Below are 24,290 nucleotides of genomic sequence, written 5' to 3'. Positions count from 1 at the left end.
TTCCATGTTTAAGATTGTTTTGCACGTCTTCGCAAATGCTTTTCATCCACGTTTCTCTAGCCTTCCGCACTTTACGACATATTTCGTTCCTTATTCTCTTGTAAGGATTCTGTCCCTCCTCTGTTTTCGCAGCCTTGTATTTTCTTCTTTCTTCAATGAGATCTGATACTTCCTGTGTGATCCATGGTTTTTTCATAACGACTCTTCTTTTACCATGAACTTCCTCAGCTGCCGCCTGCAGACCACTTCTAATGGTTTTCCAACTCTCTTCCATTGGTTTGTTGGTCGTATCCTCCCCTATTTTATTTTCTACAGCCTCTTTAAAAGCCAGTTGCTGTTGAACCTCCTTCAATTTTTCAACCTGCCATATGTTTTTCACGGCTTTCTTCAACTTTTTAAATTTAAGGTGGCATTTCATCATAACTAAGTTATGGTCACTATCGATATCTGCCCCTGGATAACTTTTGCAGTCCTTCACCTGGTTCCTGAATCTTTTTTTTCACTAGAATGTAGTCGATTTGGAATCTTCTACGGTCTCCTGGCATCTTCCACGTGTATCTTCTTCGCCGGGGATTTTTGAATAAAGTGTTGGCAACCACTAGCCTGTGCTCCGTGCAGAATTCAAGTAGCCTTTCTCCTCTTTCATTTCGGTTACCCAACCCATATTTCCCAGTTATTATTCCCTCTTGACCTTCGCCGACGACGGCGTTCCAGTCACCTAAAATAATAAGATTTCCTTCCCCTCTTACCTGCTTGATAACTTCCGCTATATCTTGGTAGACATCTTCTACTTCTTCGTCTTCATAATCTGACGTAAGCATGTAAACCTGTACCACTACAGTAGCTACGGGTTTAGTATCTATCTTTACCATTACTATCCTTTCATTAAACTGCAGGTAGCTTTTAACTCGCATCCCAGCGCTCTTTCTAAGCATTATGCCTACTCCAGCATTACCATTTAGCGATCCCGTGTGTATCATTCTGTAGCTTCCACTCCAAAAGTCTCCTTCCTGGGGCCACTTCATTTCGCTGATGCCCCCAGTCGCCAAGTCCAGGTATCTTCACAGGTTTTGGTATCTTTTAAATGGTCTACCTTACCCAAGGGCTAGCCCAATACCCCCTCAGAATACCGCCGCTTTTTGTCCACGACTGCTTATTCGACGAGAGAACTCGCTTATCTTGCAGCTAACCTCTATATCTAAAGGTCGACCCACCATCCGCAATCCGGTGGATGCACTCGGTGGCTTTAAGCTCACCTACTCCAGCATTACCATTTAGCGCTCCTGTGTGTAACATTCTGTAGCTTCCACTCCAGAAGTCGCCTTCTTGGGGCCACTTCATTTCGCTGATGCCTTATACATCGAGGTTCATTCTTCGCATCTCCACCTTCAAGATCTCTAGCCTACCGCAGGTACGAAGTGATCTAATGTTCCATGTTCCTATCCTTAACATTCTATCACCTTTGACCGATGTACCCTCTTGAGTAGTCCCCGCCCAGAGATCCGAATGGGGGACCAGTTTACCGCTGGAATATTTTACCCGAGAGAATTCCATCATGTCATTATTTAAATTTAGTGGAGTAGCTGCGACTCCTCGGGATGATAATATGGTGGTTTCCCCTTGCCTTCCACATCGCAGTACTACAGCTGTTAAAGTAAATGTTACCATGCCTGTAGTGAAATGTGTGTCGCTGTACCATCCAGTATGGTCTCCACCTTCGCATATGTGAATAAGAGCTGCTGCCCTCTCCCCCGTGTGATGAGAGGCATAATTGTTGGCGGCCCCCAGACGCCAAGTCACTGTATCTGTACAGGTTTCAGTATCCCTTAAATGGTCTACCTTACCCAAGGGTAGCCCAATACCCCCTCAGAACACCACCCCTTTTTGTCCACGACTGCTTATTCGACGAGAGAACTCGCTTATCTTGCAGCTAACCTCTATAGCTAAAGGTCGACCCACCATCCGCAACCCGGTGGATGCACTCGGTGGCTTTAAGCTCAGCTGCGATTTATGATTAAAAGTTTGATTTGCTATAACAATCAAATAGAACTTTTGAATAATCTTATTCCTGTTCTAAAAAATCTGTGAAATCATTAATTTCCCTTTCATCCCCCTCATCCATCCCTTCCATTCCCTGGTCATCCCTCACATAATGCCTGCTTAACTATCCCCGTGCATGTGAAATCCTATAAGTTATATGTAGCTATTTTATATATTTTAAGAAATCAAAGATTTGATGTACATGTATCGAAAGGGAGCTGACACGCCAAACTTATTTCCATTTCCATATGATGAATGATGTTATGTACCCATTCACCAATTGGTCTCACGGGTATATTTATCAAGATATGCCTGTTTGCTATAATAATCAAGTTGAACTTTCGATTATAGTGACACCTGTAGTGAAAAATCCGTGACCCCATTGATATCCCTTTCAGGCATTCTCCGTGTAATGTCTGCTCAACTATCCCTGGAGATGACTACGTGTTGACCACTTGGCTGAAGTTGGTGCAGCTGCTGTCACCGACGTTCTAACCTCGTCTTTATTCAGAATAATAGTGCGGACTGTCTACGAGCTTACGGGCAATATCGCTTTGACACTCTCTATTTTCAAAGCAAGTGATCTCTTTCAATTTCTCTTCTTGGTGTATGCTTTTCCTTGATAACTCCTTTACTTTTCTGTCCGCATTCCCATTTTTGCCATTGTTCACTTGATTTTTACTCTGTATGCCTCTATCAAAATCATCTTCTACTGCTGAACAACTGCCACATTGTATTCCTGGGATGCAGAGGGCCTACGGCTGCTGGGAAAGAAAGAAGCCAATGTGTTTGAGACTCTCTCTTGAACCCTTTGATGCTATGTATTCATACGTGACTGGGCCTCCGCTACCAGATGGCCTAGAAGGTTGGACGAGTGGACCCTTTACGTAGTTGTCAATTCGTCTGATAACCTATGATGGCAAAAGTGACGTCACAAACGGTATTGCTCTCAAAAAACTCCGCTAGCTTCAAACTTAATTAATGATCTAAATTTACTGATATTATTCAGTTAAAGAGACAGGATAAATTACTTTGGTAGGTCGGCTGTCCGGACGCATGACAAGTAATGCTCTTGGTCATTGCACAGCAATGGATTTTGACAAATATATATATAAACAAAGAAGAAGATTAAAGGCAAGCAATACTATTTATGTGCGTAAAATGAGAGCAATTTCGTGTGTACATAGTGCAAGTTCATGTTAATTCAAGAGAGAGTTTTAAGTTATTTGATGGGAAAAAGCAGCGTTGGGATGTTTCCCCAAGGAACGATGTTGCCCTCTATCGAAATTGTGCTAAGCAAGGCATGGGTGTATTTCTTAAGGGGGCATGTTAGGCCCGTAAACGCGGGCAGCCTGTGCCAACTGATGGCAGAGAAATGGCGATGACCCCACTGCTAAGGTGGAATAAATTTTAGAAATTAATTTTAAAATTAACTGTTGGGATAACTGGATTCAAAATAAAAGCCGAAGTGTATATCTACGAGATTTGCTTGTACATTTTTTCACCTCTTTTCAAATACGGCAGACTCCCGATTATCCGGCTGCGATATATCCATGTTGCGGATTATCCATGCATCATTTTCACTCTCACTCAATATTTTCCACGATCTTTATAGAAAATAAAATCGTACGCAAAATCACTGGAATTGCTGTGCACGTACATTGAATGAATGAATGCCCATAATGAATGTACGGTAGTAAGGCTATAAGTCCAGAAGTTCGTTATTTTCAACACTAAAATTTCGTTAAAAATTGCTTATGCACAGGGCAAATTGATGAATTCATTTCTAAGCATAAAATAATTGTAGCATGCAGCAAAATATATCATTGAAAAAACTATTGACAATATAATCACTTCACAACGGATTCCAGCGGTTAGGATGATCATAAATGAGTGGGAGGGTCCGGCTTATAATTGCTGAGGAGTGGCCCTAAGGACTCGCCAAGTTGGGTCTCAGGCTGGGCCTGAATGCATCCAACAATTGCAGTCCAATCCAAACCTCAGCGGTAACTTCCCTTCCCTTGCATAGGCTGGAGCCGATGTCCGGTCATTTGCATTGAAAAATTCGTGACAGCTATACCCGACGTTAGGTCTTCTGCGTATGAAAATGCCTGTCGGCTCCACCCGACATCCGGTGCAAAATGGTTAAATAGCACTCAAACTGAAAAAAAAGCGTGGGGGCCTCACCATAACATATTACTCCACCCCCACGCTTTTATTTTTAGTGAAAGCATTATAGATTACCAAGGTTCTTTGAATTATCATTTCAAAAATTTATTAGTGAAAATATTATGGATTACCCAGGTTCTTTGAACTATTCATATAAAAATTTATTTTTTACTTTTTAGTCCATTTTTTGAAATATTTTTTTATTACTTGTTCCAAGCGAAATAAAAGCGTGTTTTTTAAAAAGTTTTTTTTAAAGAAGTATGTATTTATTTTCTACTTTTTAGTCTTCACATCTTTCAATCGTATACTTGACCACTTTCATAAGTTTTGTATAACTTTAAAAGCCCACCTCGTTAGTTACTGATTTATCAGTTAACAGGTCCACCAGCGAGAAGGTGAGGTTTGGCACGTGATGTGAAAGGCTTTTAGCAGCAATGCTGCTTATATGACGCAGACCTTTTAGACTTTTTTTTTTTTTTAAATCCGCCATGTTGAAAATTCCATATTTAAAATTAATATGTTTATAATGATCAAAGTACACACTTTAGATGTTCGAAAGTAGTAAAATATTGTATTGTCACCGGGAATACGACTTCCTGTAAAGTTTCAGATCGATTGGAAGTCGGAAAGTGGTCGAATTTTCGATTGCAAGATTTGAACTAAACATAAAAACAGACAGAGTGAGTTAAATAAAAGCGTGTAAAAACACAATTAGGAAGAAGAACTTTTAGTTATTAATTTTACTCACAGCTGTTTGATGGTGTCTAGTCAACTTTTTTTGAAGAATCTCTCCAATGAAAGGCTGGACTACAGCTTTCTTCTTCTCTTGATAAAGAAGCCTGTGCTAAGCAGTCTCTCTCTCAAGTAAATCACCTTGATTAAAATAAACACTGCCCTCAGCCGTGTGCATTTGTATCGTCTGCATATACTGCCAAATGAAACAGTTGAATGTTTTGATGTGCAGTGAACAATGCGGAAATTACTAAAAAGTACTTAACAGACAAACATTCGAAAGTCCGAGTTAAGCATGTGAAAGTCAAGGAAAAGATTCATTTTGCTACATATTTACAAAAGTGTGAACTGTGCGAAAGTCGAGGACACCTGCACTCTAATTCCCATTTCATGTCGTCCAACCAATTCAACCATTCTCTCCTAACAGAGAAACAATGAAAGTCGTTTTTTTCTTCTCGTGTGATAGTCGTGAAGATCATAATTACAGCCCGGCCGCTAAGAGTTGTCCGTTGACAGCTCAGAAGAAGGGGTGGGGAACCCTTTGCCAAAACGGTTTGCAGCCAATCGTTGTCCCCCAAACGCACCTCACACCCTCGCCTAGTCATGCAACGTTGTCACATGCAAATGAATCACCGAAGCAAAACTTTCCATAGATTGTCTCTTTGCTCTTTGTTCTTAGTTCACTGTACTGTAGGTGTTGCTGTGTGTGGTGGTGTTCTGGATAGTTACTTGTGCTTTTCACGAAAACTTCTCAGCGCTTTCGACACAAGTATTTCATTAAAGTGGTTAAGGGAGGCTTTGAGTTTCTTTGTTTAACATAGTATTTCTGATTGATTTCATCTTCTGTCATCATGAGCGGGAAGAAACGTGGTCATGGTGTGACACTGAATTCCCAAAAACGGGAATCAATCTCGAGTATTTATGAATACTTTGAAAAGGAAAAATTCCATGGCAGTCCCCTAATTCCATTAGCAAGAGTGATAGATAGAACAGCTGAAGCATGTGGAGTCAGTTCCAAATCAGTTTCGAGGATCCTGAAAGAAAAACATGGTGACCGTAATAGTGAAAACATAGAACCTTCTGTTTTAAGAACACCCGGAAAGAAAAGGTGCAGGCGAAGTCAGAAAACAAGCATTGACAATTTCAACAAGGAAGCAGTCCGTAGGCATATCCACGGTTACTACGAGAGAAGGGAATATCCAACTGTTCAGAAACTGCTGATATCCTTGAAAGAAGCAGATCTATTTGAAGTTTTTGTTTCTCGAAGGAAGGGACTACTCTCAATTATGTTGCGTTTTAAAATCATAGGATCAAACGAATAGAAGGAAAATTACTTGCTTTATTTAATGTCAAATCAGAAACTGCATTTGGTTCACTGGAGTCCTTTCTATGATTCTTTTTTCCTAGAGTTATCATCTACACTCCGGCATTTAAATTAGCAGCATTTTTCTATAATTACTTCAATTACCAGTTCGTTGGAGGGCAATTCGTGATATTTGCGCGATCGCTATTTTTCTCAGTGAGGGCAGAGTAGTAGGATAGAAAAGGATAAAAAGGTAATGCTGACCGCGACTCTTCCGTTGGCCCTTCACGCCCGTCGTCCCTTACGGCTCCTTTCTTCACGGAACCCTTTTGTTTACATGTGAGGTGGGTGTTTCCCTTTCTGACCTGGCTACATTGCCCCCTACCCCTTCTAGCTGTCAACGGACAACTCTCGGCGGCCGGACTGTAGTGGAGAACTGAATGAAGTTGTTTTCTTATATAAAATGAGTTGGAATAAATATATGCAGGGAATGGAAGGAAAGTCCGTAGGATAGCGTTATTTTGCTAATGAAAATGTGGCATCAGTGTCGGTGAGTCAGTGCAGTATATTTTGTGAAAAAATAGTGGAAATATGGATCAAATGTTAATGTTGGTTGTCAGTTATAATGATGATGTACTATAGTTCATAGGAGACCGTGAAGATGCTTTATTACTTAATTCTCCCTTTGATGCCGTCAGTGTTTTTCAATTGTTTTGTGTGAAAGGTTCATAGCATGTGAAATATCATTTTTAATGAATCTAAAACGAATTATACTCTGTTTTGAAGTAGTGCAGTCCAAATGACCACCGTGGTCGATCCATGTCTAAACTATGGCTCCAAATCTCCCTAAGCGTCAGAAATCCACTGGGAATGGAAGTCACTCCATGGCCGGTCATTATGACTTAACATTGTTATGCTTGTATTTATTTGAATTTTTTGGTGGTGGGGTAAAGTCATTTCCTGCCAAGCAAGAGGTCGTGAGTCCAGCCTGGTTAGATTTCCCCTATCCAGGGCAATGATGTTCGTGTACCTTAAAATTGTTTACATGTTGAAAATGCCGATGTAAAATGGCCAATATGAGCTGTATTCTGTGGTTTGGGAATAAAATAAATAAAACAATTGCTATACATAAATACAAATTTGTTTCAGTTTTTAATTAATTTGTATTTAAATTTTGTGATATATGTTGAATCATTTTATGATAGATTGATCATGTTTATGGTGCTGAAATCTTGCTATAAAAGTTGACTTCTGACTAATGTTAAAATACTTGTTATAAATAATGTAACTCTTGCCTTGTTGACTTTAATTCAGAATTATCAATTACAGTACATGTTGTTAGCTTCCATTTTCACAAATTGCATTGCATTCCAATTCTATCTGTATTTTCTTGGATTATTTTTGCAATGCTCATTGAGGTGCTGCTGGAAAGCCTATGGAGGTTATTTTTGAGGAAGCGTTTTTTTGAAGTAATTGAAGTTGCTGTTAGGGCTATGAAAATGTAATCCTTTAAATGAATAACTTGAATTTTGATAGCTGAATAATTTAGGAATAATGTACTATGTATGAGGAAAAAAGTACCGGACAAAATTTGTGCCTCTACACTCGGCAAGAAATTCTTTTTGCTGTATGCTCGCATGTTATCTGTCATGCTGCATAATGTATTTAGCTAAGGCTAAATTCACAATGGGAGAAATTCAAAGGTGTCCAAACCTTACTTCCTTTATCTTGTGCAAATTAAAGAACCCTCTTCTGGCATCTGCATCTTGTGTGACGCATCCAGCTCACCTGAACGGTGGTGCTTTGGATTATCCGTATGTAATGACTTTTAAATGTTGTATTTAACTCTTGTGCCAAAAATTCTCTTCATTTTTCGTCTTACCTTTCTTTGTTCTTGATACCAACCGCCTTATCTTGCGCTGAGGTGAGGTCTTACTTTTCGCTTTCTTTTGAGCATTGCATAACTCACTCAGGGCAGCCAAACTGTGTGTACTCAATCGTTTAACTCGTATCGTTTAACAGAGGAAGACAGTGTGACGTTGTTTGCATTTTCCGGAATGGAACTTGGCCTGAGAGTAGCATGCCGTCACAGACAAATCATATTTTCTCGCTGACCTCTAGAGGTGACTCAGACTTTGTCTGGATTCTGATTTCCGGTTCACTTTCCAAATTAATTATTCCTAAATTCACTAACTCATGGTTTACTTTGTGGTTTTCCATTATAAGTTTTTCCTGGATTTCACACTATTACTTATACCACTTATTTTTTATCAGAGAGCGACCCGGTTTTCAATGAATTATCATCATCTTCAGGTGCTAATTATGATTTGTTTATCTAGATATCAGATATCTAGATCAACAAATATAAGATATCTAGATAAACATATATTATCTAGATAAACAAATCATAATTATTCAATTATTTATTTATTATTAATTATTTATTTGTTTATTTAGATAAACAAATCATAATTTGCGCCTTAAGATGATGATAATTCATTGAAACCTGTGTCGTGCTCTGATAAAAAATAAGTGGTATAAGTAATTGTGTACATCCAGGAAAAGCCGTACCGTATTCCTCCGAAAATAGTCCCCCCCTTAACTTTTATCGCAGGCATTTTTGGAAAAAAGGGGGGACTATATTCAGACATATATGTATGGTAATTATTCCTAGCTTACTTTCACTTAGTTTTTTACCTCATCATTGTTATATTTTGTTTGAGAAGTACTTAGTATGACTTATGACCAAAAGTCACCATCATTGACATTATTTATGTGTACTTATAGGTATCATTGTTTCTCTGAGTATGTTTCATTGAATATTAATTTTTCATGTAGGACTCGCAGTTGTGTGTTTGGAAAAACGTTGCAGTGGAGGGAGGCTTGACAGATGTGGAATTTCCTCTCATTGCGAGGAAGCAAATTCTTCGAGGAGGCAGTATTTGGGATGTGGACTTCCATGACGATCAAGTGGTAATGTCTTTAATTGAATTTATTGTTGGTAACTTTACGATATACATATATCATTTGAGCTTAATATCTTCCGCAGAAGCTCAGTTTAATGGGTGCTTTAATGGGAAATCCCAGGAAAATCGCTTGACTAATAGAGTGATCATTATATCTGAAGGATGAAGTCTCTCAATTCCCATGTTCACTGTTACCTACCACTTTTCTTTTGTACCAGTGAAATTTCACATAGTGATAAATAAGATTGCTGTTGCCTTAACTTGGGTGTTTTTGTTAAAATTTGCATGTTAAATGTATATGAATGAACGTATAGGCATTCTTTTCCTAACGCCAAGCATCAGTGGCTGTGTGTCAGATGATTTCAAGTAGTGATGGGTCGATTCCAAAATTTTATCGATTCCGATCCCGATTCCGATTCTGACATTTCGATTCCGATTCTACCGATACCGATTCCATCGATTCTGGTGCCATTGGCTCCAAGAAAAATATCACTTAATTCCAGGAAGAAGAAAACTACTTTTAAAAATATTACTACGTGAAAGAGTCAGTTGACAAAAGCATCTTTCATATCAGCAATATGTAATTAAAATATAATAGTTAAATTTCAAAACAGAACATACCTGCAAAGTGGTGTTACATGATGGGTAAAAATGCCTCCATTTCTAAAATTGCTTTGGACCTGTGTTGTGACATTGATTTTGAGTGCTGTGTATTGGACCTGGTGATTGAAAAGTATCATTTATTTGTTGTTGGAGTCTATAGATCACCTTCTGGAAATTTTTCTTTATTTTTAGAGAATTTGGGTATGCTCTTGGAGAAATGCTTTCGTAAACTAAATTATATCATTATTTGTGGAGATTTCAATGTTAATTTTGATCAGGTAAACAATATGACTACTTGCTTGTGGGACCTTTTCTCAGTTTATGATATTAAGCAAACAATATTTGTCCCCACTAGACAAACAGTTCAGTCTGCCTCTATTATAGATAATATATTCTGCAATCTACAATTCTGTATAGGTCAAGCCATTGAGTCCCATCTTTCTGATCATAAGGCCATAGTTACAACCATAGAAGTACCAATATCCTCACTCTCGTCTACCAAATCATTCTTCTCTAAAAAAAGAATTTTCACCTTGGAAAACATTGAAGATTTCTGCAATAATCTGCAACTTACTACTTGGGATCCTGTATATAGTGCAAAATCAGTGAATGATAAATTTAATAATTTCCTGGATATTTTCCTTACGCTCTTCAATGGTTGCTTTCCTCTTGTAAAAGCTAGTTCAAATAGACCGCAAAATAAAACCTGGGTTACTCCTGAAGTAATACAAAACTCACAAATTCTAGAAGCTCTGTGGTCAGCTTACAAAGCTACCAATGACAATGATATTAAGGAACAATATATTGCTTTCAAAAAGTACTACTCAAGTTTAATCACCACTACTAAAAGGACTTGTAATATCAATTCCATCTATTCTTCTGATAATAAATCAAAAACAGCTTGGAATATAATAAATAACACCTCTGGAAAATTGAGAAAGAATAAATCACCCAAAGAAATCTTACACAATGATATTCTTGTTTCAGACCCAGACATGATTGCAGTTAATTTCAATACGCATTTTCTCAATCCCTTGAAAACATCATCTATGTTACAAGTCAATACAGATAATTGTCCTCAAAATAACTCTGTTCTAAATAACATGTACCTTTACCCTACTAATGAGAAAGAAATAGAATCAATCATTAATAAAATTAATACAAAACACTCAGCAGGGTGGGATGGGGTTCCCTGCTCCCTCCTAAAGGGTAATTGCATAAGATATCTTCTTACTCCTATCACTCATTTGGTCAATGCCTCTCTCTCCTCGGGTATTTTCCCTGACAAACTAAAAATGGCAGTTGTAACTCCTCTACACAAAAAGGGTGATATTCAATCAATTGAAAACTATCGACCCATATCAAAACTATCAGTTTTCTCTAAAATATTAGAAAGTGTCATTTCAAAAAGAATAATGTCATTCCTGATAAAAAACAACATCTTATCCAAATCTCAGTTTGGTTTCATAGGTGGTCTTTCGGCAGAATTTGCCATTTATAAATTTATTGACTCTGTTCTTGAAGGTCTTGATCATCACCTCAATACCGTTGGTATTTTTTATGATTTGTCTAAGGCTTTTGATTCTGTTGACCATGAGACTCTCTTGAGGAAAATCCATATATATGGTATGAGAGGAATTGCAAACAATCTAATCAGGTCATTTCTTGAAAAAAGAACCCAGGCAGTAACCATTATAACCGATAACATGGTTAAACATACCTCACCTCACCAGGAGATATTGAGGGGTGTTCCTCAAGGCTCCATTCTTGGGCCCCTGCTTTTTTTGTTATATATCAATGATCTACCCTCACAATTAAAAGGAAATATTTTTATGTATGCTGATGATACAAATCATCTACTGAAACATGATGGCAATATTGTTGCTCCCACTCAAAATGCTGTCATCAAAATGGAAACATGGTGTTCATCTAACAAAGTGGCTATAAATAAATCCAAGTCTTCCTTTATATTTTTCCATCCTACTCAAAAAAAAATTGATTACAGCCCTTATATTAAATTTTCGGATTGTACTGTTAAGCGGGTTACTGATACCAAATTTCTAGGCATCTCCATCAATGAAAATCTAAACTGGGATACCCATATAAATTGCATTTCATCCTCGGTGGCTTCAGGCTGCTACTTAATTAGACGGGTGATTCAGCTCACAAATACAGAAACAGCTAAATCAATTTACTATGCACATATTTATAGTAGATTAAAATATGGTATTTTAGCCTGGGGTCACTCCCCTAAGTCAGTCCGTCTTTTTAAACTACAAAAATGGTCGGTAAGAATATTATGCAAAGCTAAAAAACAAGCTAGCTGCCGTAATCTTTTCAAAAGGTTACAGATCCTTCCCCTTCCTTGTATATATATTTATTATGCTGTGATGTTAATTAGAGAATTTAAACAAAAGTTGTGCCTTACCTTGAATAACGATATTCATGATTATCATACAAGAAGTAGAAATGAGCTCGCAGTGAGGCAACAAAATCTTTCTCTCTTCAGTAGAGGGCCTATCAATATGAGTATTAAAATTTATAATAAATTACCTAAATCAATCAAAGACGAAATCAGACCTGGCCTTTTCAAAGCAAAATTAAAAAAATATCTTTTAGATCATTGCTACTATTCAATTGATGAATTCTTTGAGGATGCCTCGCAACTAATGTAACATATGTATATATATATATATATTGTGAGTTACTTTGTATTTTTGATTTGATTTTTATGTTTTCCTGACGGGTCCTATATATGTATATTCATATCTTTTCTGTGACCAATAAAATATTATTATTATTATTATTACTTTAGAACATTGGCACTCATAATATGTATCCAAGCTACAAGGGAGAGCCCTGAGTACATAAATTTTCATAGCTACAATAAAGATTACATACTACGTATATGAATCATGTAATATTTGGCCCTTTCAAATTCTCAAGCAGAAAAAACAGATCGTCCATGTTACAGTATTACTGCCTGCAGAAAATTGCCTTTTGCTACACACTCTGTGTGATTGGGCAAGTACTTTCCTACCAAAATTGCAAGATTTCTGAGACTTTGGAATTTTTATTAAAAATAATATCAACGATTTTTTTGGAACTTGAATCTCCATGGAATTCAAGTGGACGAAGCGAACGAACTATAGAACTAAACTTTAGTTTTGTAAAGCCAAACAAATTCTATACTTCTCACGTCATTTAATCAACCTTAAAATCTCTTGCTTTTTTATGTTCGAGAAAGAAACTAAACGCTACAAATGAATATCACATCGGACGGACGCAGTAATAAAAAAGGCTAAGAGAGCCTTGTGGTGTGAAAACTCCCCCTTCCGCGCGACTCACCTCGGCGAAGGTGGAAAGGGAAAAAGGGTATCAGTTGTTGTCTCTCGCGGAAACAGTTCATTTTTCTCTCTCTCTTAAGCATGCTGACTAAATATCTTCACTTTACTTCAATACCCGAGGTATATTTCTTATGCGAGGGATGGTTCCGAAAAATATCCAATCCTTAGTATTTTCACTCGAGTAATGCGCTAAATGTTCCAGTCGATCTATACATAATCCTTTTTAACATCCTCATTTTAGTGTTTTAAGTCAATGAAGACGATTATCACTGCTTGAAATGACGATTTTCAAGACTAATGTTTTAAAAAACTTGAAAAATCGGCCTCAGTTACCGAGCCTTAAAGTTCCGCGGCGTGTAGCACAGCCTCGACGCGCGATTGAAAATTCGCTCTTATTTCCTTCGTTGCAAACTTTTTTTTCCAAGATTTCTCATTAGTACTCTTTAGAAATCTCTACTTTATATTGTGGTTCAAATTTTCCGAGTTATATTTTTCGTAAACGAAAGATAATGTCTACTTTATGTCAAATTTCACGTGAGAAACGGGTCAGCCATTTTGCGTTGTAAAACCAGACAGATGAGAGCCAAAATCTTCAAAAGTCATTGAAAGTATAGGCAAAGCACCAGATCAAAGGAATATTGCATTTTTTATTCCATAAAAATCATACCAACTCAAAACCACTTGGATAAATTCAAATATTTTTTGAGGAAAAACGAAATCTCGCATGGCATTGAGAAATTGGTCATGTTTGGGCCTCTGTATCTCACTAAAGGGTCGTATTTATGTAAAATGGCATATATATCTATATCTGGTAATGATTTATGAGTATTTACGCAGATTTTCAAGTCTCTATCCCCAAAAAGGTCATTTTGGACTTTATTCCAGCTTTTTCCGATTTCGGACCAGTGTGCGCCGGGTAGGAAGATGATCGGCCGCCGCCGCTGGCGTAAAGGTATTCGGCGCCCACGTCGACAACTATAGTATATTCGTCAAGCTGAATCTACCAGGCCAAGGCATTAGAATGACTTATCGTCTTTAAAAATTGCATTATTACATGAGTTTCATGATAGCGCTTCCTGTCGGCAGATTGCTGGACCTACTAGCCTCGAAAGCTCTGTAACCTTCACTACTCGACTCGACATTCGTAATGCTACTCGAAACGGTCGAGTCGAGCACCAACTACTCGATTGACTTGAATTTTCGAGTACTCGCCCATCCCTAGAAGATATGTGTTTTGTTATTACGATTACGTGGCGCAAAAATTTGAATTACTCTTGGAAACGCGGTCGTATATATTGTTGTTTGAAGTACTACTAGAATCGGAATCGATTTTCCACCTAGGCAAGTACTCGTTTTCGATTCCGGTTCTTGGTCGAGAATCGAGGAATCGAAGAATCGAGGAATCGAACCGACCCATCACTAATTTCAAGCAATGTGATCATGGATCTGGGATTATTGGCTAGATGCATAATATTGATGTGCGACAGCTGAAACCATATTGCAGACATTGCACCAAGAAGTCATACTGTGCAACATTGCATGAGAGGCAGACAGAGTGGGATGCAGTTGCATAAGTGGTGCAGTCGCACCATCCATAACACAAACGGAAACAATAAACATAAGCTCTCATGAAGAGAAACATGCAGCCCCAGATGAGGTGTTCTGGAATGCAAGCGCTTGCTTAAAGCTGCAGATATTTTTGTAATTGTCTAACAATACTGATAAAAAATGCAGCAGTTTGTTTTGAAATATCTGCCCAGCTCTGGTGTGGAGTTGATCAGTCTGGCACACAATCTGACATGCTGCCTTGGCTAGCTGTCGAAACTGCCCCCTGTTGACACAAGGAGCTCAGCATGCAGACTGGGTCTTCTCGGTGAACAAAGCTATTCTAGTCTTAATGTTGTGGATCTTTTGTAAATATGTACTCTTTGGCCACAGGCCAAGTAGTCATTGGGTAAAGTTTTGCCTAGGGATGTAATCGGAGTTGTTATTTCTATTGTATTCCTAACAGTTTGATGCTTAGTGGCTAGTGAAATAAATGTCATTATCCAGTTTTTGGAGCTATTATATTTGCCATTGCTGGTAAAAAAAGTGGGGCAGATTTTTTTTAAATAATAGTAATTGCCTTTATTTGCATATACAAACTTGGTCCTTCTTGTTGAAAGCTTCTTGCTTGTCAGAAGGTTCCAGTTATTCAGTACAACATGTGGCACATTGAGAGCATAGCATTTATATTACAAGTTTCAACTTCAACTTTAGGGGCTCTTAAACAAAACTATGATAATTTTATATATTTTGTACATTTTTTTTACTTTTAAGTTAACTAGATATGCACTTCTCTGAAGAGATATTCTGTGATAGGGGCTTCTTGGCTTATATATATTGTATACATATTTTTTACATGTTAATTACAGGCGTACTGCAAATCACTCGCTATAATGCCATTGTTGCTGTGTGCTACAATCATTAAAGCAATGTGAGCTGTGGTGTCATCCGGTGTTGAAATCCTACCATTTTCTGGAAGGCTTCATTTTTCATCGTATTTTCATAAAAATACTTGATATTTTGGGCTATGAGGTTCATTTTATGGTACACATGTGCATAGATGAAATTTATTCCTTGTATTCCTTTATGTAAATTTGAAACATTATCCTTTAAAATTTCGCCTTAACCTGCTTTCATCGCTGCATGCATTAAAATATTCAACCAGTTATACAAATTGCTGTGTGGTATTTTAAAGAATCTCAAAGCTATTTTCTGTAAAAACTGATGCTGAAAGCTGATGGATGAAGAGGTTTTATGAAAAAAAGTAATGTTGTTAGCATTGAAGAAAAATTATCACTTGTCGATATTTTCAACAAGTGATTACTACCACATGTTTCAGTGCTTTAGAAATGCTCCAATAAGTTAATTTTATGATAAATGCCTATCTCTCGTGATGCAAAATATAGGACGAATGATGTCATACTCATGATTGCTGTAATCACCACCATTCTGAGATTTTTCAAATGAGGTTCAATTTTACCTTTGATTTCCATGTAAACTGATATTTCTCAATTTCAGTCACTTGGGTTATCATCACATTAATGATAAGGCAATAGACAATTCATAGATTTTAATAAAAGATGGTGATAATAATAAATAGATGTCTTAGAAGGAAATTACCCTATCCTCACCACTAGTGTTGATGTAGTTTGTTTTGGAATCTTTTTCAGGCTCTTGGGCTGGAAGATGGTGGTGTGCGCTTGTGGCCTTTGAACTCTCTATTGTCTCAAGCCAGTATGTCGTCTTATTCTCCATTTGGCAGTGATGATCCCTCCAGAAGAGTTTGCTTGATTGGCAAAAGACTCAAACCTATTGTCCTTACTAAAAGTGGCTCTGTTTTGATAACAAGAGAATGTAATAATTACATTTCTGAATGGAAGCATGCCTGTGAGAAAAGGTACCTTGGATTGTGTCTGCTTGAATCCAATCTGAGCAAAGAATTAGTGGCAATAACCTCTTCTGATGGGAGCTTGGACATACTCTCTGGTGAGTTATTGTGTAATAGTTTAATAAGTGATTAGAACAATCTATTTTACGTATTTGAATTTGGAATTATCAAGTTTATTTGAAATTTATTTATTCTCGTTTTAACTTCAATAGGATAATTGTTGTTATCATAAATGATTTTGATGCTTCCCATTATTTTGTAATTATAACTAGTGTTAGATACATAGTTTATCTAATAGTTGTTACTCAGCCTGTTGGCAATGGGGTAACTTTTGTGACCTAAAATCAGAATGTATTCATAAATTTTGTCACCATCAGGTGTCGGGTTCAATACCCTCTTTGCTTGCTTTGGAGCAAGTTTTCAAGAATATAGTGGAACCTCGATCTATCGGTTTTCAAGGGGATGGACAAAAAAACGATGAATGCAGAAATTTTTGACTAGGTTGCCTACGTCCCAGGAAACACATGATCTGTTGGTGAGAAATTATGATAATCAATAAAGGATTCAAACAATATATTAGCTGTTTACAGGAACATTAGTACAGTAAAACCTCTATGTAATGAACCTCTTTATCTCATTAAACCTCCACTTATCATACCAAGGAGAGACCCGCGAGAGAGCATAACTACCTCCGCAAATCGTACCGAGACAAAAGGAGACCATTAATGCTGCCGCGATTACGTACATGGAATGACATTTTCAGCAACAAATGTTTCACCCTTATTTTTTTCTTATACACCTCTAATATGCTGTAATTTTCACATTAACCATTAGTTGTGGCCATTTTGTTTCATATGAGAACATACCTAACTGTAAATAAGAAAAAAAGGTATCCAACTATCCAAATCTTTATAAGTGACTGTTGAATTACGAGAGATCACATCGTTTTCTCTTGAATCATGGTAAAAATCACATGATTGAGCTCGCTTTCTGGTATAATTAAATTATAAATATATGTTTACTAATGCATGCATGTTTGTTTAAATGCATAAACATACTGGTTTAAAAGACAGTAGTACCCTTTTTTTCCAAAGGATATGAAAAAATGGTGCATATCACTGAAATCTCGCTATAGTGAACCTCCATACATCAAATTGCCCAAATTTCGGTCCTCTCCAATATGCTATAAAGAGGTTTTACTGTACTTAATGAAAACAATTAGGGCATATTGTTGATTGGACTAATATCTCTTTCAAATATCCTAAAGGATCACGCCACCTCGCCAAAAATGTTCGCACTTCATCTCTGAATTTGCACTGCTATTATGGATCTATCCGTCTGTTGTAAAAATTATTATCCATCAAATGCCATTTCAAGTACACGTATTTACGAAAGCATTGTGCATGTTATGCCTAAAACAACCGCTTTTGCTGGTGCAATGACTGGTTGTCAGATGGATTACAAAAGACAAAAATAGTCTATTGTCTGAACTGTTCCTTTCTAATAAGTATATTATAAATATAATTGAGGAAATCATGTAAAGCATGAACAATGTGGGGTTAATCGACAGCAGCACGCCCTATCTGATCTTCGGCTTCATCCCACCTCTTGTTTTCACTAGGTATGTAGGTCGCTCTACTCCCACCCCTACCATATACCTGCAGACAACCCGAGGCGTTTTGCAATATTCACGTGCTTCTAGCGGGGATACTTTTCTCCTTCTTCAACTATTTTCAGTCCATCTTTTAAATTTCTCACTTGTTTCTTCGGAAGGTCCATGGTCCGAAGACGAATAAAAATAAAACCTGAATTCATTAAACGCACACAGAAAACACTCACTAGTTTGAAGTCAAACCACATTGGAAGGTACGGAACCAATCACATGAAGTGAAGTTCGGAACTGATGCTATCGCATACGGCGTACACAGAGCATACTGCAGTGGGTGAAGCATGAACATATGACTGCGCCATGAAATTTTTTGTCTTAAAGAGAAGGCAACTTACCCACTCATTGCTAAATAGCTCAGCCCCAGATGAGCAGATGATTTCGGATTGCAATCCGGGAGGAACAAAATATCCTGAGAAGATATCCCTCCATCAGTAACTCTTACAAGTGAGATTTAAATCTCACTCATAACTCATAAATTGTAACCCCATATCATGTTTTCGTAAAAAAAAGCTGCATCAATTGCTGAGAGGCTCATCTGCGAGGATATCAAGTTTTTCCAGAAAGCTAAGTCTCCATCATATTTTTCTAACTACAGTGGAACTTGGTTAGTACGTTCCTCCTTAGCACGTTTTTCTCCTTAGTACGACGATTTCTCTCAGTCCCGGTACCATCGGAACAAAATACATGCAAAAGTATTTGGTTAGTACATATGATTTTACACTTTCCCGGCGAACAGCTTTAGAAAAATCTTCTCGGGATACCGCGCGGTATCCCGAGAAGATTTTTCTAAATTTGGTTAGTACGTTTGAAAAAAATTCGCTTTCCAGGTTAGTACGCTCAATTGCTGGCCGTGACGCAACCCGCAATTCGTTCTCCAGTATCTTCTTAAGGGTCGTAAAGCTCCGAATTCATGATTTAATTTATAATTACTAGCCATTAACATTCTTGCATTCATTCCACATATCTTTCTTCGACCGTGATTTATTCAAATGCATTTCTCAATTCTTATGACGTGATGAATAGTAAAATATGGCCATTTATCAGGAACGTCTGACTATGCAAAACTGCAGCCAATGAGAAGCCCCAATTTTCCCCACCCCGAGCTCCTCACCTTCTGTTGCCTCTGGAGTGCCCACTACGCACAAATTTCACGAGTGGGCAATTGTTGCTATTGCACGAGTTATCATGATGAAGAAATGAGTCTTATCCAATTGCCACTTTATCTAAAGCAGTACTGCACGACGTCAATGCTACGGAGTATGTGCGTATTTGACTACTGCTGCGGGAGCAGACAATGCTCTGGATCTCCACGCGAAGCTTAGCTTAAAAATACTTGATCTCGGCACGAAAGCAGACGACATTAAACAAATTTTTAAAGTAAATTTCAACTGTATAATATAAAATCTTCTTGTAATTACATCGTAATCTAATAATCTTGTGTGTTATTATTCGAAATATCGATCGATATAACAATCGATATGGCTTTATTCCAGAAGCAAATGTGTACGGCTTTTGCCGTAATTTAAGGTTAATATAATTTTGTCCAATTTTTATGATGTTTAAAAACAACCCGTTGACATACTCAGGGTTGTTGTTATATTCTCCGAGTATGCTGTCACAAAAAAGAAATGACTTAGCTTTACTTGTCCTCTTTCTCTAAATACATATAGGATAAATCACGGGAGAAAGACGCCGTTTTCTTGTAATTGTCTTCGGGAAATCTATGAAACATTGTGATTTTTATTCACATGGTATTGTTTTTCAATGTAGCGCCCATTTTCTTTATTTTAAAGGTGAAAAGAGTTCAGGAAGGCGATCCTACGAGAACTACCGATAGTAATTGTTATTATGATGACTTTTCCACAGATTGCAATTACCCCGACTGCTATTTTTTACTTTCCTCGTTAGCACGTTTTCCTGGTTAGTACGTTCATTTTTTTTGGTCCCTTCAGAAACGTACTAAACAAGTTCCACTGTATTTGTTTCCCATGTAAATCTCCATAGGGCCTTGACTGTGGCGTTGTCAATAGCAGCATGAAAATTAATGTTTAACAATGTACGTTAGTGTACAGTGTTAGAAGTGGAGCAGCTACATTCATTAACCCATTTCTGCCCAAGCACAGAATTAATTGTTTTTTTTAAACTTTTTTCATGCAAATGTTGTCATTTCGTTTTAATCTATACGAATATGATGTTTTTTTGTTCATAAGTCAAGTACTTTAGTAGAAAAAAAATGTTGCGTTTTCGCAACGTTGGGTGTTAGTGGGGTTGCCTAGGCCAACATTGAAATCAAACTCAAGGGTCAAGAACAAAACGCTTATAATATATTAAGATCACAAATGAATGAATGATATTGAAAATAAAATAAATATACATATAATACTCATTTGTTTATAAATTACAATCACATCACATTTTGTCATGGAATATTCTGAAACACGTTGAGTGCAAAGGGACATTACATTTCACACATATGAATACAGTTTGCGATTTGCAATGCCTACATCTTCTTCTGCTCTTTTTTTCCAAGCGTTTGATTAAATGTCCCACTTTGTCCTTTCTAACACAGTCTGGAAGGCCCCCTTTAGGTGGGCGACCCAGTCCTTGATCATTCGTCACGTCAGGATCTTGCACTTCTTCTTGATTTCTGTTGCCCACTTGGTTTGGTATGGTTTCTTCCATAACTCCCGATTGAAGTAACGATAAAACTATGCAACTCTTGAAGTCCAGTTGCGAAGCTCTATCACCGGTGGCCAATTGGAAAAACTTCCAGGCATTGACAGCCGCCATATCTAGAGAATTTATAAATAATGGCCACCACCATTTCTTTCCCCTCGTTCTTATTCTGTAGTTCGCTACACCATTGTCATGGAGATCAACTCCTCCCATACCCTGGTTATACTCGCGAATTAAATTTGGTTGAGGGATGAAAATGGCCTTCCTTGCCGTACGATCCCATCGTTTGGCTTGGTTCAATGGAACCAAAAATCCACAGTTAGAAGCGACTGTAACCACAGCGTTATCAAACCAACGAACCACAAATATTTGGTTTTTTCGGTCAAAGGCTGAGAAGTAATACCCTTTTTTCCTTATTTTGGAAATTTCTTTAGAAGCGGGCAAAGGGCATTTAGCAATTCTACTTTCTCGAACAGTTCCTGTACCAAAATATCCCCTCTCACCTAATATGCACAAGAGGCTGTGGCTTGTAAAGAAATTGTCAAAAAACAACTTATGCTCTCCAGGAAACTGAACGACTGAGAGTAAATCAAGTACAACTTTTTCTCCCAACCCTAGATTTTCTCCATTGTTTATATTGGTTTTGTATTTGTCACCAGACCCAGCATATGGTTTGAAGTGGAATACGTAACCTTGAGCTGATGCTAGGCACCAAGCCTTGAAACCAAATCTAACGGGTTTCCCCTTTATATACATTTTACTGGAATGCCGTCCAAAGTAAGGTACCATCTGTTCATCAATGGAAAGTTCATGTGAAAATATTCCAAATTTGGCAAATCTCTCATTAAGTTTATCGAAAAATGGCCTAAGCTTTGCAAATTTATCGTTTACCCCGAGATGACTATTGTCCGCAAGGTGCAACCACCTTTTTATTTCCTCAAATCTGTTTCTAGACATAACATTTCTAACCAACGGGCATTCATAATCTGGACGTTTCATCCAGTAAGAACGCATGTTAGGTCGTGTATTATATCCTGTCAGAAATAAAATTCCAAAGAACTTTATGATTTCCGATCTTGATATGGTAAAACTATGTTCGTTCTTTGATCTCGCGTATGTGATTGAAAATTCTAATATCATATCCAACAAATCGGTATCCAAAAACAATTGAAATGTTTCAAATGGCGTGATATTACCGAAAGAGTTTTTCAAACGCTCTTGTAAGATGTGCTCGGTGTTTTGAGGTTTCGTCTGATAGATGGGAGAAGAATTTTTTACCCATTTTATTTCCTCCATGTTTTTTCTGCGCTTTTTCCCTTTGTTCGTGTTCAGTAGAGGCTGAGTTGGTTCTTCCATTCCGGGGATGGTTTTTGAAGTATGAATTTCCAGCTTACCTACGATGTCTCTCGGTGTTGTCTGGTCGGTGTCGTTCAAAAGCATGACATCGTCGTTGATGTCTTCCTCGTCGGACAAAGGATCAGCCTCTGGAGGTAGGACCACAACGTCAGTTGGAGATTCATCGTTTGCCTCGTCAGTTTCGTCAGTTGCCTCAATTTCCTCTAAAACTGACACGATTTCTTCCACAGTAGTGAATGTCTTAGAAAAACTCATCTGTAGAAAAGTAACAGGAATCAGAGTATGTCAACCGAAAGACTGGTCTGTGATAAGTGAATACTTCAAATATACTTTAAATAACGCAAATGCTAAAATACGAAAAACAATCATAATAATCCAAGAAAATCAACTTATGTACGTACCTTGAACACACTCGGAAAGTAATTATGTTCACAGGAGGTATCGATATGCAACCCGGGAATAAGATAAGGGAAAATGCAAGGATAAAACACGAGGATAACCAATGCCAAATAACTGGAAAATGGTAACACATATGCAGGCAAACTCTAGAGAGAGACTAAAAGCCAAGCGCGGCAGAAAGAAACAGACGGTGTCTCACTCGAAGTTCCTCACGCAGATAAGCTTGTAGAACAATGTAGCAGTCCTTCTGCCCAACGTTGCGAAAACGCAACATTATTTTCAACTCTGAAAATTGATACTTTGTAACTAATTTTATCATCGAAAATTATTCTCATGATCATTTACAAAGACTAAACTGTTATTATCAAAGCAGTGAATAGAAACAATGTTGGATAGGGCTTAGAAATTTTTTTTTTATTTTCGTCTCAAAAAAAGTGCTCGGAGTAGCCATATTTGAAAAATCATAACAAAAAATAAAAAAATCTTAGAACGACAAATGACCAATTATTACATGAAGTAAGTGTAAAACTACATAGAAAAAAATATTGAGCTGCCTAAAAAAATTTAAGATTCTAACTGTTCTCCATCAAAATTAATGTTGCGTTTTCGCAACGTTGGGCAGAAATGGGTTAATGCCAACAGTTTTTTGATAAAAATTTAGCAAAGGCCCTAAGAAACATTTCCTGCCACGTACCACTAAAGTTACCTTTGGACCCAGCTGCCATTGAATGCTAATGTTGGTGCACAGGTTCTGGTGTTGCACCTCATGCTGTCCTCATCTTGAGCCTTTCATCCCTCTATTTTCGTATTGTTGTTGACTTTACGTATTTCAAGGTGTGGTTCATACATTTAAACATTGACAGAAATGTGTATGACTAAGAATATGAGAATGAGCATAAAAATGCTCCGTGAAACCACCCAATTTGTAAAAATTAGAGGTGTGGGAATAGTATCCGCGAATACTCAAATAGCTCAAATACTAGAAAGTATTCGATATTCGAGGTCTCGAATAATTATGGTAAAGGTATGCTCTCGAATACTTAGAATTTCGCGCCGTACACTGTCATTGGTAGTTGACTCGGAAAATTGTAAAGAACTCTAGTCGTTTAGTGCATTCAGCGCTGTTATAGGCCAGTTGATGAACTACATCAAATTTGTGGATTAGAGCGGTGAAAAGAGTTCGGCGTGGGGAACCGAAAATGATTGGGTGAAAAAAATCCTAAAATCCCCGGTTTCCCCCACCAGGAGAACCTCAGTGCCGTGGGATAGTAAATATGCAGCACAACTTTCCTCCTCTCCGAAATCGAACAAAAGGTGAAAAGGTTCAGCTCATGCAGGGTTCGTGTATCAAGTTACAGGAGAATAGTAGAATCGTGTTTCACCCTTCCCTCTTTCTCCCCCACTGACCTTTTTCTGCCTACCTGCTTCAAAGTTCCCAGTTTCTGGAGGTCAACTGCGGCATGAATCACCTATTAGCCCAAAAGTTGTCTAACAATGACTTTCGGCAATTGATATTACATCTTTAATGGATTGAAATATTAGTAAGTTGCTCATAATTTAAAAAAGAATAAGACCAAACGCGACACATTTCTGACTA

The 24,290-nt window shown here is 37.6% G+C and overlaps 1 protein-coding gene across 2 annotated transcripts in view; it reads left to right on the top strand.

The window, feature by feature from the left end:
- Positions 1–24,290, top strand: part of LOC124165324 (WD repeat-containing protein 6) — a 63,341-nt gene that overhangs the window by 8,516 nt on the left and 30,535 nt on the right. For both annotated transcript variants that reach the window (XM_046542683.1, XM_046542682.1), the window contains exons 5-6: positions 9,083–9,217; positions 16,376–16,691. In XM_046542683.1, the coding sequence (XP_046398639.1) occupies positions 9,083–9,217; positions 16,376–16,691 (451 nt within the window). The remainder of the gene's footprint in view (positions 1–9,082; positions 9,218–16,375; positions 16,692–24,290) is intronic.

Source organism: Ischnura elegans, chromosome 9, assembly GCF_921293095.1.
Source record: "Ischnura elegans chromosome 9, ioIscEleg1.1, whole genome shotgun sequence".
NCBI classification, from domain to species: domain Eukaryota; kingdom Metazoa; phylum Arthropoda; class Insecta; order Odonata; family Coenagrionidae; genus Ischnura; species Ischnura elegans.
This window is presented reverse-complemented; position numbering and strand designations above follow the sequence as displayed.